Here is a 17987-nt window from a genome sequence, read left to right on the forward strand (position 1 = left end):
GCAAATGCCCTCTCATGTCCAGGCCTCTGTATGTGCTATTTTCCTTGCTTCCACATACTCTTCCTACCTCTAGAATAGGTCTGGCTAACTTCTACTGAGTCTTCAGATCTCAGCTGAACATCAGTTTCCTGAGGAAGCTTTATTTGACCCCAGACCTCCAAATCTGGGATGGTCTGATGGCAGCCCTAACGCTCCTGGCACAAGGCAGGCACTCAGTGAGAGTACTGAGGGAGCCAGGGATGGAACAAAGATTGGGATAATCTGGATCTGTGGTCCCAAGTCAAATAAGAACTTCTGGAACTGTTAGGCAAAAATAAACAAAAAACCCTAAAATGTACACCCGGGAAGGAAAATACAAATACTGTTTCTTAGCTTTTATCAGTTGAAATAACTTTGGGAAGTGAATTGAGTTACAACACCAGTTACCAATGGTCTGGCTGATCACTGCAGGGCTTCTCTCTCCTTTCTTCTAGCTCCTGACACACTCAACAGCTGTCTCTTTAAACAACTGTCTCCTGTCAATTAAAATCCAGGTCTTTGCAGTTTCATCCCACCCAGTTACAGCCACCCACCCTCCTGCCAGTACCTGAAGGGGAGCAAGCACCATGTTGCTCAGGGAGGCTGAGGCTCTCGCTGCTGCTGTCTTCGTGGGAGGCTCTATGAAGCTCTCAGGCGTGGCCAGCTGGCCAGCTGCTGCAGAAAAGCTGGGTGCCACTGCACCTTTCCCAAGTGACTGTGTCTGTATTTGGTCATGCTGTGGGGTCAACCTGAGTTTCTGGAGAAGATCAACGCTTGGGAGGGATGTACCGGCTGTGTTTGTCACACTCAGCGGGGCCCTGAATGGGCTCTGGCTGGCAGTCAGACTGGTGTGGCTCAGCTCAGGGACTGGCTGACTCAGAAGTGGAGACCTCTGTCTAGGTGTGGTCTTCACTGCTTGCATCATGGTGGTGTTTCGGGGTAGGCTTGGGGGAGCCTGTCCAGTAGAAGCTTCTGCTGGTAGAGTAGGACTAAGCACAGGGTGCAATGGGATCGTATAGCTTGGGGCCTGCTTTTCGCTGGACTGTGTGATGGAGGCAGGAGTGATTAGCACCGGGGTGGTGACTTCAGGCTGGACTGAGTGGTGGGCAGCAGGATGGACACCCAGGTTTTCCGACTGAGGGGCCCCTCCTGGCTCAAAGGAAAATGGTAGGAACGAGCTGGGCTCTTTCTGGGAGGCATCTCCTGGCAGCTTCTCCACTTCTTCTGAATCCAGACCAAAAACTGTTGGCTGTTCCTTTGGCAAAGAGGTTCCAAATAATTCTTCCACTGTCAGATGTTTGTGTCCAGACGGAGCAGACTGAAAAACAAATCAAACCACCCAATGAAAGAAATCTCTTGCAAACCAGCGCATCTAAACTTCCTTTCCATCAACCAAAACAGTTTGCAGAAGCAAGGTTGGGTGGAGTCTGAAAATAGGAAATGGAACAAACTGAAGATGTTCTCAGGATTAAGGCCTAGGTACATCTATCTGGTCTCCCCAAGGTGGTGGACAGAAATCTGCATTAATAGTAAAATTCCAATTTTCCGGACTCTTAGGTGGTAGCTTAGAATTCACCTTTTTTTTGTTGGCAAACAGATATAAGGTGAAGGGGCAATTACTTTACTTCAAAGTTAATTGTGCCTAATTGCCCTATGTCAGTCACACATGGTAGGGAAATTACACTCAAGAGGACAGAGGGACCAAATGCTGATCAAGCAATCATACCTTTATTTTCATGACTTTTGACTAAAAGGTAGGCACTGCACCTTGAGGACTAGGCCTCAAATACCAGAAAATAAAATTAACTATTAAAGAAAATTAAAGTATAGCTGATACAACATTATATTAGTTACAGGTGTACAACATAGTGATTCAATATTTTTATAGATTGTACTTCATTTAAAGTTATTATAAAATATTGGTTATGTCCTCTGTGCTGTACAATATATCCTTATATCTTATTTATTTTATACATAGTAGTTGGTACCTCTTAATCCCCTACCGCGATCTTGCCCCTCCCAATTTAATCATTTTTTAAATAGCTAGCCAGTCCTCCTTCCTACTCCCGAATCACAGAATCCTTAAGAAAAAGCGAAGCATTTAAGCCTGAACACGTTACATTTACATATAGTCTAGTGATCTGGTTTACTGACGCCACTGCAACGACTCAAAGGAGAAATATTCGTGCCTCCCACTTGTGAGCTTTCCTGCCCCTTCCCTTCAAGGACTATTGCTGAATTCATTTAACCTTTATTTGCTGAGTATGCACGGGGTGGCAGGTCCTGCTCTGACCTGGGCCCAAAGGACATACCAGGAAGTAATGACAAAGAGTCCTACCCTAACAGAGCTTACATTCTCATGGGAGACAAAGTACTCTGAGAACACAAGCAGCCTCAACTTACGGTTTTATCCCTAAAGTGTATGGACTTCTTAGTTGTTTACATATATGTTTACATGAAAAAAAAATTCACTTTCAGGGCCCCAGAAAGTCTATAAAGGCCTTAAAGTACACTGCATCTGAAATACAATGATGATAACACTATGGTATGATCCCATTTCTATAGGAAAACAAGCTCAGTTTTCCCCCAATGTTTGCTGCGTCCATTTGACAAATAATTAATGGTGTTAACCAGGTGCCAGGGGCATTGGGCTGTGAAGGGTGGGGAGAAGAAGAGAGAGGGAGCTTCTGGGCAGCAGGCTCTTAAGGGAAGGGGGTTAGGGATCCCCTCTGTTGAGAGACAACAGGGAAGGGAGGACTGAGGATGCAGGGGAGCTTACACATAAGGGACAGAAAAAGTTTCGGGGTCGCCGCTGTGCACTTTCTCCCTGGTGTCAGGGCAGAAGCACCTGCTGGGTGAGAGAGAGGTGGCCGGGAGAGCGTAGGTGGTGCGGAATAGCTGTTGTGGAGGAAGAGGCAGAGCCTCCTCAAGTTGTAAAAAAATCACAACTTCGTACCAAACCATTCATTATATCTTAGAAAATAGTCAATGAAGAGAATTCTATTAATATTAAAGCTAACATAATGTATCTTGGCAAGTTAATGTGACGAGAGGCTTTGTTTAGGTGAAGGAACTCTCACGTGGCACATTCAGGCCCCCGCTAACAATGCTGTAGCGAGACTAGTAAGACTGTCTTGTCACAACACTTTCTAGCACTTCAAGGGATTTTCCAGATTCACAGTCTCACTCCAAATACTAGGCAGCACTAACACCTCATCATAAACTGTGGATGTGAAGAACTGCAAAAGACTTTATATGGTTTAATATCCTTACATTTTTACTTCTGGAAAACTGCAGAGCTTAGGGTCTGAAATAACAAGTACCTAGGTTCAAGTCCCAGCTGTTAACTCGTAAAATTACAGCATTTCTATGTAGTGCGCTCATTTGAAAACTGAGGGCAACTGTGGCTAATTGCCTCACAGAGCTGTTGTAAAAATTAAGTTCTCGATATAATGTCTGGTGCCCAACAAGCATTCAATAATTGGGAGTTGGCTATTATCATCATTATATGAACCCAGATACAGTCTTTTTTTTTTTTGCTGCAAAAAGCTTTATTGTTTCCATTTGGTCCAAGGCTTGGGAGATGGGTCCAGGGTGGTTAAAAAGCTGCCTAGTGGCTGCAGAGAGGGGCTTCAGGCAGAAGCTCTGACACCAGAGGGGCTCCTCAGAGGCCGCTGGGCTCTGGAGGCTCTTAATCATGCTTGAGGGTGAGACTTTCGAAGAGATACTCGCCCAGCCCAGCCTGGGGACCAAACAGCTTGCGGAGGTTGGTCAGGCGGTGACTCATCTTCTTCATGAGTTTCACCTCCTTATCTAGGAAGTGGCTCTCCAGGAAGTCACAGAGGTGGAGGTCTGGGCGGGCAGAACCCAGGGCATGCAGATCCAAAAGGCCTGGTTCAGGTTCTCCTCCACGAGAATGGCAGCTTCCAAAGTGTCCTGGGTTTGTAGCCCACTCATCTTGAGATGGCTTCTGCATGTCCTCGAAGAGGGCACGGCTGCCACACTGGTTTTGCATTTTCAAGAGACGCTGGGCGCCCTTGCACTTCTTCCCCACCAATTCACAGAAAAAGTGGCCCATGTCCTCCAGAGCCACGTTGTCGTGGTTGAAATAGAAGCCCAGAGAGGAGGTAGGTGTAGGAAGCCCGCAGATGCATGCTGACCAGGCAGCTGATGGCAGCCTCCACCTTGGTGGAATAATTCTGACGAATCTGGGAGCTCAGGGTTGATCGGTAATGAGGAGTTATGCTCAAAAAATGGTGTTAGCTGGTCCTGGTGGCCAAGGATAGCTGAGTGGCTGATTCTGAAGGTTGAGACTGGAAAAAAGGTTGGAGGGTGGTCGGAGGCTGGAGCAAGAGGCGTCCCTGGGTCTCTTCCGTCCAAACACTGTTGAAGCAAGAGACAGATCTGCGGGACTGGTGAGCACATTGCCCCACATATACTCTTTAACAGCAATTATGATAAATCTGTGTGTGGATATGTTTTAAAGAATATCAAATAATATGTGGGGATATTAAAAATCTATTAAATCCTTTTAGAATATCATCCCCTATAATGCAAAATAATAACAAAACCACTTGATGGGATATGGAGGCTGTGCTATTATAAATCACCCCATTGTTCCCTGAGGCAAGGAGTCATTAAAGACACAGCTGTTTGTTTAGAATTCACTGGTAACCTTTCAAATCCATTCAAAGTAATCTGAAATAGACAATGAATTCTGATATGGGACAGATGTCTCTTTCTCTCTGTCCAGGCCACATAACTGTAGTAGAATGCACAGGTTCCAACCCCAGGCTGAACACTGTGATCTACTCACTTTTGGATCCCTGGCATCATAAATGTCTGCTGATGAGCAGAGAGACAATTCCTTCCCCCTTCCCATTTCTAAAAGTTATGGTAAAATATACATAACAAAAGTTACCAATTTAACCATATTTAACCATATTTATACCTAAGTGTAAAATTCAGTGGCATTCAGAATATTCACAATGCTGTCGATTTACACAAGTTTTTCATCAACCCTAATAGAAACTCTGTACCCATTAAACAACTCCCTATCTTCTCTCCCGGTCACCCCCAATGCCCCACCCACAGACCCTGGTAATCTCTATTCTACTTTCCGTATCTATAAATTTGCCTACTCTACCTACCTTGTTTAGGTGTAATCATACAATATTTGTCATTTTGTGACTGACTTAATTTCACCTAGCATGTTTTCAAGGTTCATCCATGTTGTAGCAGGTATCAGAATTTCATTCCTTTTTATTTTTTATTTTTATTATTATTTTTTTGGCTGCGCCTCGTGGCTTGCGGGATCTTAGTTCCCTAACCAGCGATCAAACCTGTGCCCTCTGCACTGGAAGCGCAGAATCCTAACCACTGGACCACCAAGGTATTCCCAGAATATCATTCCTTTTAAAGGCTGAATAACACTCCATTGTATGTATATACCACATTTTGTTTATCCATTCATCTGATGATTGACAATTTGTTTCCACCTCTTGGCTGTTATGAATAATGCTTCATAGAACATTAGTGTAAAAGTGTCTGTTTTAGTCCTTGTTTTCAATTCTGAGGAACAGAACTGCTGCATCATATGGCAATTCCACATTTTAACTTTTTGAGGAACCGCCAAACTGTTCTCCAGGGCTGCTGTACCATTTTACATTACCATAACTCTTGTTGGCCTTTTGTGTATGTTATTTGGAGAAGTTTCTATTCAGCCCTTTGCCCGTTTAAAAAATTGATTTATTTATTTACTATTTTTTGGCTGCACCATGCAGCATGCAGGATCTTAGTTCCCAGACCAGGGACTGAACCCATGCCCACTGCAGTGGAAGCTCGGAGTCTTAACCACTGGACTGCCAGGGAAGTTACCCCTTTGCCCATTTTTGAGTTGGGTTAATTCCTTTTTTACACATCATGTTTAGAACAAAATGGTGAAGACTGCTTGGCAAAAGAAGTGCTGGAAAACTACACTAATTCTTATTCATTAATGCAAATTATGTAGTTTTTTTTTTTGCCACGCCACACGGCATGCAGGATCTTAGTACCCCAACCAGGGATTGAACCTGTGCCCCCTGCAGTGGAAGTGCGGAGTCCTGACCGCTGGACTGCCAGGGAATTCCCAATTACGTAGATCTTAACCACCATATTTTTTTATATATATGTGTATATATATATATATATAAACACGCACAAACCAACATTTAGACATACCTACTTTAAAAAACACAGACCACATTGGGACTATCTTGCAGAAACTTAAGAGTCTTTTCCAGGGAAGAATACTATTTTATGTTATAATGAAAGGAGCAATCCAACAATAGGACATCGAGACGCCTCACCATGAAATACACCTTAGGCTTCGTAAATGACACGATCCAGGTAGCAATTTTTATCTATCTAGTGGAACACAAATCAACTTTTGAACAACTAACATTACCCACATTTACATGTGAAATGTTTCTACACTTACACTTAAAAACTGGTATCTCTAGGGACTTTCCTGGTGGTCCAGTGGTTAAGAACCTGCCTTCCGATGCAGAGGACATGGGTTTGATCCCTGGTCAGGGAACTAAGATGCCACATGCTGCAGGGCAACTTAGCCCGCGGGCCGCAACTGAGTCTGCACGCCGCAAGGAAAGATGCCGCATGCCACAGCTAAGACCCGACAGAGCCAAATAAATAAATAAATATTAAAAAAAATAAATTACCTTCCAAGATGATTAGAATGGTGAATGTCTTATGGGGTTTGATGATAATGTTTATTTCAGTATAGAAAAACAGGGCTTACTTTGAAGTATAAATATTTACTGTATAAATATTTACTAATAAATATTAATAAATATTTACTGAATTAATACATACATCTAAGACTTGAAAAAAACTGGTATTTTTTTTAAAAGTCTCTCTAAATCCTCCATTAAAAAAATATATACATATTTATTTATTTTCTTTCTTTCTTTCTTTTGGCTGCGTTAGGTCTTAGTTGCTGCACACAGAATCTTTGTTGAGGCATGCGAGATCTTTCGTTGCAGCACGTGGGCTTCCCTCTAGTTGTGGTGTGCAGGCTTCAGAGTGTGTGGGCTCTGTAGTTGTGGCGCGAGGGCGGGCTCTAGCGTTGAGGCACGAGAGCTTGGTGGTTGTGGCACACGGGCTTGGTTGCCCCACAAATCTTAGTTGGAATCTTAGTTCCCTGACCAGGGATCGAACCTAAGTCCCCTGCATTGGAAAGTGGATTCTTTACCACTGGACCACCGGGGAAGTCCCCCAAACTGGTATTTCTAATGGTATGAAATCTACTTCATATTAAAAAATGGGACTTCCCCGGTGGTCGAGTGGGTAAGACTCTACACTCCCAATGCAGAGTGCCCGGGTCTGATCCCTGGTCGGGGAACTAAATCCTGCATGCATGCTGCAACTAAGAGTTCGAACACCGCAACAAAGGAGTCTGCATGCTGCAACTAAAAGATCCCGCATGCCTCAATGAAGATCCTTCGTGCCGCAATTAAGACCTGGCACAGCCTAAATAAATATAAATAAGTAAATAAATAATGAAACCATATGGTAGAATGCTGAACTCTGACGGCAAAAGCAGCAGAAAGTTTCCAATTTCTCCATGCTGCCTCCCTGCAGCTTCTGCCAGGCCAGAGACAGATTCTCACATTTTCTCTGGAATAGGGTGTGTGGTAAAGCTTTAGGGTTTCAGAGGTATCTCACATGAGGCAGAATAAATGAGGTTACGAGGGCAATAAGAGCTATCAGAGACAGAACGCTCATTACACATGAGGCCCTGTGCTACACACTTTACACGCATTACTCTATTAATCGGTGAGGGCAGTACTATTATTATTGCCATTTTATAGATGATGACCAAGTACAACAACAGAACCAGACTCCAACCTAGTTCTAACAAGACAGTCCATATTCTTAACCATTATGCCACCATCCTGAGATGTCCATCAAGTAGATGATAGGTTACCTACTCAACTGAATGGTGATATGATCCTCTGGGGAACAGAGGTGCAGCTAAGACTTGAATAAATAAGAGGTGGATACAAGTCAAAAGGTACCAACTTTTGGAAATATGTAACTGGCTGAATCAGTCGCAAGAGGCTGAGTAGGCAGAGCATGCGTCTCCACACAAACTCCCCAAAGCTTTATAGTCTCTGAGTTGTACAGGACCCTCTCTATGCTTCTCTGCCTCTGACAAGAAAAACTGGCTGCATTCCTCTAGTAGCTGGGCTTATTTATTCATGGATTCATCTTCCATCATCCATAGAAAAGGTGAAATTTTATTCTTTACTCATCTTTAAAGACTGGATTCTGAGTTCTGTAATGCCTCACTTAAATCAAGTTTTAGTCTGACCATGCCCCTGGGAAATGGAATTCAATGAGTGACACCATGTATGATGCTCAAAAAAAATTCTAATAAACTGTATCAGGGGACTTCCCTGGTGGTCCAGTGGCTAAGACTCCGAGCTCCCTATGCAGGGCGCCCGGGTTCGATCCCTGGTCAGGGAACTAGATGCTACATGCCGCAACTAAACATCCCGCTTGCCACAACTAAACGATCACACGGGCTGCAACGAAGATCCTGCATGCTGCAGTGAAGATCCCGCGTGCCACAATGAAGACCCGGCACAGCCAAATAAATAAATAAATATTAAAAAACCCTAAGAAACAAAACAACAACAAAGCTGTATCAGGTTTTCCATTGTTCCTTCCTCACCCCATAGCTCTTGCTATTTAGAGAACTTCATATTTCTGTTTGGATTTATTGTGTCCATGTCAGATTTCCTACCTGATAGTGCCCTGAGCACACTAGAAGATACGATTATTGTTAACCACAGGAACCAAAAAAACAATACAGAACAAACTAGAGAAATAGTCCCAAGGGAATTTTAATAAGTAAATTACGAAACTGAAATAAAATATAATACTAGTAAGGCTTGACAGCATTACTTGCTCCTCAGCACTAGATGGCAGTGTTACTAAACCAACATACAATCTGCATGCAGGGCCGATTATGGATTTTAGCTAATTTTAGACATGGCTCTGACAATATCCAGATCTCAATATTTTACAAAATGCTGTCACTTTGGCTATAAAATGGAGTTTCTGGGGGTCCATTTCTTCATTTGGATCTCACAGTAAGTCTGTGAGTTAGGCACTGCCAAGAATCCTTAATCCCATGATTCAGAAGGAAAGGGGAAGTGACTGGCCCACTGGCTGATAAACCAGACCAGAAGGAATCTGCTCCTTCCCTTGCTGCCTCTCTTAACATATATTTTTTAAAAATTAAGTTTTATATAGCACTGCTTTTTTCTTTGATTTTTTAAAAACACAGCATTGCTTCTAATATATGTTTGACCTTTAGGATCCTCAGTCCAAATACAGTAAAAATGGAGCAAAGGAATGTGGTATACAAAATGGGTTTAAATTAATTACCATCTACATACCTAAAAACTTTATAGATACATTGCTGATGGGAATGTAAAATGGTACAGCCTCTCTGGAAAACAGTATGGCAGGGCAGTTTCCTATTAAACTAAAACATGCAATTACCAAATTACCCAACATTTGCACTCTTGGGCATTTATCCCAGAGTAAAGGGAATTTATGTACAAAAACCTATATACAAATGTTCATGGAAACTTTATTCATAATAGTCCCAAACTGAAAACAACTCAGATGTCCTTTAACAGGTTAATGGTTAAAAATGTTAATTCCACTCAGCAATGACAGGGAACTACTGATATACATAACAATTTCAATGAATCTCCAGGAGTTATGCTGAGTGAAGAAACATAATCCCCAAAGGTTATATATTATATGATTCCATTTATAGAAAATTCTTGAAATGACAACATTACAGACCTGGAGACAGATTAGTCACTGCCAGGGGTTAGGAATGCCAGAAGAAGGCTGGGAGGGTGTGACATATAAGTTTGTGCAATAACAAAAGGGCAACACAGAGGATTCTTGTGGTGATGGAAGTCTTCTGTATCTTGACTGTGGTGGAAGACATACAAAGCTCTACATGAGATAAAATTGCATAGAACTCAATAAACACATGCACATACACACAAATGAATATGAATAAAACTGAGGAAATGTGAACAAGATGGGTATATTGTATCAATATTCTGGTTGTGATATTGTACTGTATTTTACAACCTGTTATCAATGGAGTAAATGGATAAAGGGGACATGGATCTTTGTGTATTATTTCTTACAACTGCATATTAATCTATAATTATCTCAAAATAAAAAGTTTAATTAAAAAACTATGGTTTTCTGGGACTTCCCTGGTGGTCCAGTGGTTAAGACTCTGTGTTCCCAATGCAGGGGGCCGAGGTTTGATCCCTGGTCAGGGAAGATCCCACATGCCATGGAGCAACAAAGCCCATGTGCCACAAATACTGAGCCTGCTCTCTAGAGCCTGTGAGCCACAACTACTGAAGCTTGTGCGCCTAGAGCCCGTGCCCTGCAACAAGAGAAGCCACTGCAATGAGAAGCCCGTGCACCACAACAAAGACTAGCCCTGCTTGCTGCAACTAGAGAAAGCCCGCGCACAGCAACAAAGACCCAACGCAGCCAAAAAAAAGGGTGGTGAGGGACTTCCCTGGTGGCGCAGTGGTTAAGAATCCTCCTGCCAATGCAGGGGACACAGGTTCGATCCCTGGTCTGGGAAGATCCCACATGCCATGGAGCAACTAAGCTCGTGCGCCACAACTACTGAAGCCCATGTGCCTAGAGCCCGTGCCCTGCAACAAGAGGAGCCACCGCAATGAGAAGCCCGTGCACCACAATGAAGAGTAGCCCCCACAATGAGAAGCCCGTGCACCGCAATGAAGAGTAGCCCCCGCTCATCACAACTAGGGAAAGCCCACATGCAGCAACAAAGACCCAACACAGCCAAAAATAAATAAATAAATACATTTATTAAAAAATAAATAAATAAAATAGGGTGGTGAGAGAGGCTCTCACCTTTATGGAAGACACTAGAGATCTGAAGGAAGAAAGGAAGCAAGCTACTTCTAGGAGGGAAGTCTTCCAGGCCAAGGGAACTGTAAGTGCAAAGGCCTGTGCTGAGGCAGGGGCATGTGTGGCACATTTGTAGAAAGGCAGGAAAGCCAATGAGGCTGGGAGCAAGGCAGAAAGGTAGAGGATGAGGCCAGGGTTAGGGGGGCCAGATCAGGTAGGGCCTTGTAAGCCACTGCCATGACCCTGGCTTTTATTTGAGTGAGATGAGATACCACTGGAGGAAGGCCATGATCTAACTTATGTTATACCAGGATTACTTTGGCTGTTGGGTTAAGAATAGGGGAGGGAGTGGCAAGGGCAAATGCTGGGAAACCAGACAAGAGGCTACGGCAAAATCCAGATGCAAGATAGTTTTACATGGACCAGGGGATATGACATAAGAGGATGACATTACATGGCTGCCTGTACATAAATACTTTGACAGATGAACAACAAATCAAAATTGTACTGCATTAAAATCCTTACAAAATGTTGACTCTGTTAGGTTACCTTAGGTGAAGTTAGGGCTTTAGCTGTACAAACCTTATCTTGGGACCCGGATGGCGTCTCTTCTAGAGTCTCGGTGCTTCCCAGATTGGAGATCTGAGTACTTGGCTGTAACCCAGGACTGGAGATATTTGAATTGCCCATCTGATTCTTAAATTAGAAGGAAAAGTATATCAGGTGAAAAGCTTGCTATTCTTTGGCTCACAAAACAGCATTCAAGGTTACTAGAAATATTATTTTAAAAGTCAAGCATAAAATCCCCCCAAATGTTTGCTCTGGACCTACATGTAAATTAACCTGTACAATAAAATTTCTAGAAAGCTGAGCACCTGATTTTAGACAATAGTGTTAGTAACAACTACTATTTTTATAACCCCTTTAAGGAAAAGCAAATAGCATTACTTTATCATGTACTCTTTTCCATTTTATTTTTTAAGTTAATATATGGTGGAATTAACTTTTGGAGTGCACAGTTCTATCTGTGTACCACCTATCGCCACAATCAGGATATAAAACATATTGATCACCCCCTAAAACTCCCTCGTGCTATCCCAATGCAGTCATGCCCTCCCTCCACTCCTGGCAACCAGTGATCTGTTCTCTGGCACTAATTCTATCTTTTCGGGAATGTCATATAAATGGAATGCTGGCTTCTTTAACTTAGAATAATGCCTTTGAGATTCATCCAAGCTGTTGTATGTATTGGGCTGGCCAAAAAGTTCGTTTGGGTTTTTTCCATAACGGTCTTAAAGTTTTTTAACCATTTACCTATAGGAGGACATTTGTGTTGCTTCCAGTTTTTGGTGACTATGAATACAGCTTCTACAAACATTCATGTACAGGTTTTTGTGTGGACAAAAGCTTTATTTTCTAGAGTAAATTCCTAGGAGTGGTAATTCTGGGTCATATAGTAAATATATATTTCTTCTAAATTTTTGTACTTTTATTTTTTACATTTAGATCTACTGACCCATTTTAAGTTGATTTTTATATAAGGTGTTACATTTAGGTTGAGGTTCATTTTTTTGGACATATGAATGTACAAGTACTCTAATACCATCATATATTTTAAAAATTGAATTAAAAAGGTCTTTAGGGACTTCCCTGGTAATGCAGTGGGTAAGACTCTGCACTCCCAATGCAGGGGGCCTGGTTCAATCCCTGGTCGGGGAACTAGATCCCGCATGTAGGCCGCAACTAAGAAGCGTGCATGCTGCAACTAAGACCCAGAACAGCCAAAATAAATAAATTAATTAAAAAGTCTCTAAACATCACTATCACAGATGACAAAACATTGTAATAAAGTGTTTAAAAATTCCTGTTAACTTGTATCTTTGTTCTTAGAAAGAATCCTAAAAAAATGATCACTAGATGGACATGGAATTTTTAGAAACTTATATATTTAGGCTATATAATCGAGCATCTAGTGAGCATTATCTGTGTCAAAATAGACACCAAAACCAGTTTAGAACAGTCAAGGGACCAGACTTTTTAAAAACAGAAGCTCCAAACTTTAGTTCAGAGACAGATTAACTTTCTTGACACCATATTATAAAGATATGTGCCTAGTGCAGGAGTAGGTACTGAATGTGAAATGAATGGATAATATGCATTTTTTTCCTATTCAAATGACTTAGTCCTTGTATTATTTCAGAACACCATTTACTCAATGTTACGCATTTAAGCAGAGGTGAAGTAGTCTGTGAAAGCTTATAAACTGTCTTATCTTCTAACATACCTCTTTATGCAACACCACCATCAACCAGTATCAACACCTTATGGGGAATCCTTGGAACTGAACTGTATTAGAGAAAATATAATGGGTTGGCCCAAAAGTTCGTTCCGGTTTTCCCACAAAATGTTACGAACTTTTGGGCCAACCCAATATAAACTGAAAACACTGCTCACAACAAGTTCTTAAGATGGAAGGTGCAAATGTTCAGGAGCATCTTTAAAATTGGGAGTTTTCACATAAAAATCCTGGCTTGTCATTTTCAGAGAGAAGCTGAATAATTTGGCACACCAGCCCATTTGGTAATGACTGGTTATAGCTGAGCTGCAACTGACCAGATGACACAGGGACAGGCTCGCTGTTGGTTTTACTTCCACTCTGATTCACTGTGGGTGCCACTGTGGCCCACCTGGTTTTGGGACATGTGAGTCTGCAATACTTACTTAACTCAACATAAGCTATAAGATGGGTTGTACTTTAAAAGGTTTCCAGAACTTCAAATATTTTATTACACTTATGCAGGGCTGTTCTTGGAAGGTTTGTTTGTTTGTTTATTTATTTATTTTTGAGGGTTTATTTTGGGTTTGTTTGTTAATGATAGTAACCAGTATTCATAAGAATTGGGAGAAATGGACAATCAGAAACAAACGTTTTTTTTTTTTTTTTAATTTTGTTTTTGGCTGCGTTGGGTCTTCATTGCTGCGCACATGCTTTCTCTAGTTGTTGTTGAGCAGGGGCTACTCTTTGTTGCGGTGCACGTGCTTCTCATTGCGGTGGCTTCTCTTGTTGTGCAGCACAGGCTCTAGGCATGTGGGCTTCAGTAGTTGCAGCATGTGGGCTCAGTAGTTGTGGCTTGCGGGCTCTAGAGTGCAGGCTCAGTAGTTGTGGTGCACAGGCTTAGCTGCTCCGAGGCATGAGGGATCTTCCTGGACTAGGGATCGAACCCGTGTCCCCCGCATTGGCAGGTGGATTCTTTTTTTTTTTTTTTTTGCGGTACGTGAGCCTCTCACTGCTGTGGCCTCTCCCGTTGCGGAGCAGAGGCTCCGCGGCATGTGGGATCTTCCCGAACCGGGGCACGAACCCGTGTCCCCTGCATCGGCAGGCGGACTCTCAACCACTGCGCCACCAGGGAAGCCCGGCAGGTGGATTCTTAACCACTGCACCACCAGGGAAGTCCCACAAACAAACTTTTGGGAAGATAATTTTACAGTATTTGGTAAAAACCTTAAAAATGTCAAAATCCTTTGATTTACCAATCCCATTTCAAGTAACTTATCTTAAGAGAAAATTAATGCTAATTAATAACAAGACAGCTACCAAAGGTATACTTCTGAGTTCTTAAACGGAATTAGAAAAATCTAGGATATTGTTTATATAAGGCACAGAAATAAAAATATACAACTATTAACATCACAGTTTGCTTTTTCAAAAGCTTTTCATTCTACCAAATGAACTTTCCCAGGGACTCCCTGTGAGATAAATATTGTCACAAAAAGATACTGTTCTTTGGAAAAAAAATAGGTTACAAAAAAGTTAATGAAAAAGTAGTTTTAAAACTAATTAATAAAACTGTGTACTTAAATATTATCACACACATTGGGACATATTTAGACAAATTTGTAGAAGGATAAATAACAAGGCATTAGTAGCAATTATTTCTAGGTGGTGGAATTATTTTTTTTCCCGTTTATTATAATTTTAAAATATAAAGTTTTCTATAATTAATATGCACTGCTTACATAATAAGAAAAATAAGTGTTCCTTTTTTTTAAGAACAAAAAAATCCCTACCAAAATCTAGGATTACATCCTGTGGCTAGATGTGACTCAGAATGGGCCAACCTTAGTCAAGGCCTGTGTTTCAGCTATCTTTCTTTACATTAAAAACAGGAAAGTTGGGGGACTTCCCTAGTGGTCCAGTGGGTAGGACTCCGTACTCCCAATGCAAGGGGCCTGGGTTTGATCCCTGGTTGGGGAACTGGATTCCACTCCACATGCATGCCGCAACTAAGAGTTTGCATGCTGCAACTAAGAAGTCCGCATGCCGCAACTAAGAAGTCCATGTGCTGCAACTAAAAAGATCCCACATGCCACAACGAAGATCCTGTGTGCTGCAGCTGGGACCCGGCACAGCCAAAATGAATGAATAAATAAATAAATGAATGAATAAATATTAAAAAACCCAGGAAGTTGGTTAAAACAAACTACTATAGGACTTGGGGAGAAAATGTTTATTATAAAGTGTTTTTATTTTCAAATAGTCTCTATTATAAATTCTTCACTCAGAAGTCTGGAATTTCCGGACTTCCCTGATGGTCCAGTGGTTAAGAATCCATCTTGCAATGCAGGGGACGCCAGTTCGATCCCTGGTTGGGGAACTAAGATCCCATATGCCAAGGGGCAACTAAGCCTGCATGTCACAATTAGAGAAAAGCCTGCACACCACAACAAAGCAGAAGAGCCCGTGTGCCGCAAATAAGACCCGACGCAGCCAAAAAAAAAAAAAAAAAAGTCTGGAATTTCATTCACTGTATTATATACACTGGACAGGGGAGATTTAGAATTGGGATTAAATTCCATCACTGAGGCCTAGCTTGTACCCCTGCTCTTGAAACTATCAATCTCCCAAGTCTCTACCTAAAGATAAAGGGTCCATCTGGAACCATCAGCACCAGAGAAGAGCCCATCCAAACTCTAAGATGGGAATTCATGGGCCACTGCTAATACTAACTCCATTTGATTAGATGATAGGCAAGTGCAGACAAGAAACGAAACTCTTGTTTAAGGAAGCGCCACCTATTTATGGACGGTTTTCAAAATTAGAAAGAACATATTATGAAGTAAATATCAAAGATTTAACTAAATTCCCAAAGGTTTAGTCTTAATCCAACCACAGTAATTTCATTTATTCCACACGATGGAAGAATTTTCTTTACAATGGTAATTACTGCACTTTCCATATTTTCTACTTTTGCAATGTTTATTAACTAGAAATCGTGTCAGATTTTTTTTTTTTTTTTTTTTTTTTTTGCGGTACGTGAGCCTCTCACTGCTGTGGCCTCTCCCGTTGCGGAGCACAGGCTCCGGACGCGCAGGCTCAGCGGCCATGGCTCACGGGCCCAGCCGCTCCGCGGCATGCGGGATCTTCCCGGACCGGGGCACGAACCCGCGTCCCCTTCATCGGCAGGCGGACTCTCAACCACTGCGCCACCAGGGAAGCCCCGTGTCAGATTTTTATTCTGCTCATGTGACCTAGAGTTCCTTTACAGCTCTGTGTAGAAAAACAAGGCTTTAGTTCTTTCTTTCCTTTGGAGATTACTCACTTCTCAGCCTGAGGGGGAAGGCGAGCCATCTCCTGGAGTGTCTGCTCTAGTGTACAGTGCCTATACTTCCTATCCTGTGTGGCACCTTGATCTACTCATCACTGGGAAGAGGTGACAGAGCTCGGAACTTATTAGTTATTTGTTGTCAGAACACCAAAAGGTCTGTATAAAAACAGAACAAGGCATCTATGTAGAGAACCCATACCTCATTAAGGATATGAGAGGGAATTTATGGTAATATATGGTAACCTAAAAGTTCACAAATGATTCTTGAATTTAATCTCATCTAGTTTCCGAAGAATCAAGGAATTCATTATAGAGATGACTGCTTTTCCTATATTAATTTTCACAGATCCACAAATTCTTCGTAATTCTGTATGAGACACTGAGGAATCTGGTACAAACTGAAACTTCTCATGGGCTCTAAGTACATTTCTCTGCCCAGGAGGTGGGACCTTTGGTGTCTGAACATGAAGATTTGTTGTAGTTTACAGTGAATATGACTGTTTTTAATTAGGGGCAACTACCTTCTAGAGCACTGCTTCCAAAGTTTGTTCCCCGAACTCTAGATTGAGATGTTAAAGGGCAGTATGTGAAAAATGGTCCTGTAGTCAAGTCAATCTGGAACTTGAGGTTACTATTTTGTTTACTGTGGGACCTCTCAGAGTCTTGAGCACTGTAACGCCCCAAGAAGATGGGGGAGGAGAAGCCATTCTAACAATGTTTTCTTAACTCATTTGACCAATTAGAACCTCTTTTCAAGGACCACCTGTTAACAATGTAGAGGCTAGTGTTAGAGAACTGTTAAGGGAGCTACAGTCTTAGCGTTTTTCACACCTTGTTCCTTTAACTTTTGGTGAGGTGAAGATTAAACAAAAAAAGCTTAACTTAACCCAATGTTAGTAAAGAGTAAGATGACAATTACAATTCTGCTGAAACAAAGTGCAGCAGTGGAAACCTTCCACCTCACTCCAAGGAAGCGTGGGGCTTTGAAGTGCCGATGTCAGGTGAAAAGCCAGGACAGCTCCAAAGCCACAAGGTTTGAAGACCACTGAGGAACTGCCCACTGCTTGGCACATAGTGGACAGTTCATAAGTATGTATTGAATAAATTAACAAATGCACCACAACTTCCATTTAATTCAACTTTGGGGAGAAAATGTTATTAACTTTTAAACTAAAATACAGGGAGGGACTTCCCTGGTAGTCCAGTGGCTAAGACTCCGTGCTCCCAATGCACGGGGCCCAGGTTCGATCCCTGGTCAGCGAACTAGATTCCACATGCCGCAACTAAGACCCGGCGCAGCCAAATAAATAAATAAATAAATATTTTAAAACACACAAACAAAACCCAGGGAATTCTGGTGGTCTAGTGGTT

At 42.0% G+C, this 17987-nt stretch overlaps 1 protein-coding gene and 1 pseudogene across 3 annotated transcripts in view; both read right to left on the bottom strand.

The window, feature by feature from the left end:
- The window catches only part of DCP1A (decapping mRNA 1A), a 61134-nt gene that overhangs the window by 7951 nt on the left and 35196 nt on the right, over positions 1-17987 (bottom strand). For both annotated transcript variants that reach the window (XR_014297383.1, XM_082664927.1), the window contains exons 6-7: positions 11593-11706; positions 587-1336 (exon numbers count right to left, since the gene is read on the bottom strand). Coding sequence is in view for 1 of the 2 variants with exons in the window: in XM_082664927.1 (XP_082521053.1) it covers positions 587-1336; positions 11593-11706 (864 nt within the window). In the remaining variant the exon portion in view is untranslated. The remainder of the gene's footprint in view (positions 1-586; positions 1337-11592; positions 11707-17987) is intronic.
- LOC309829078 (ferritin light chain-like) lies at positions 3563-8757 on the bottom strand (annotated as a pseudogene). Its single transcript has 2 exons — positions 8753-8757; positions 3563-4233 (listed from the first exon to the last, which is right to left on the bottom strand). The product of its transcript is annotated as a ferritin light chain-like (transcript).

Source organism: Grampus griseus (genome assembly GCF_964374135.1).
Source record: "Grampus griseus genome assembly, chromosome: 10".
Classification (NCBI taxonomy): Eukaryota; Metazoa; Chordata; class Mammalia; order Artiodactyla; family Delphinidae; genus Grampus; species Grampus griseus.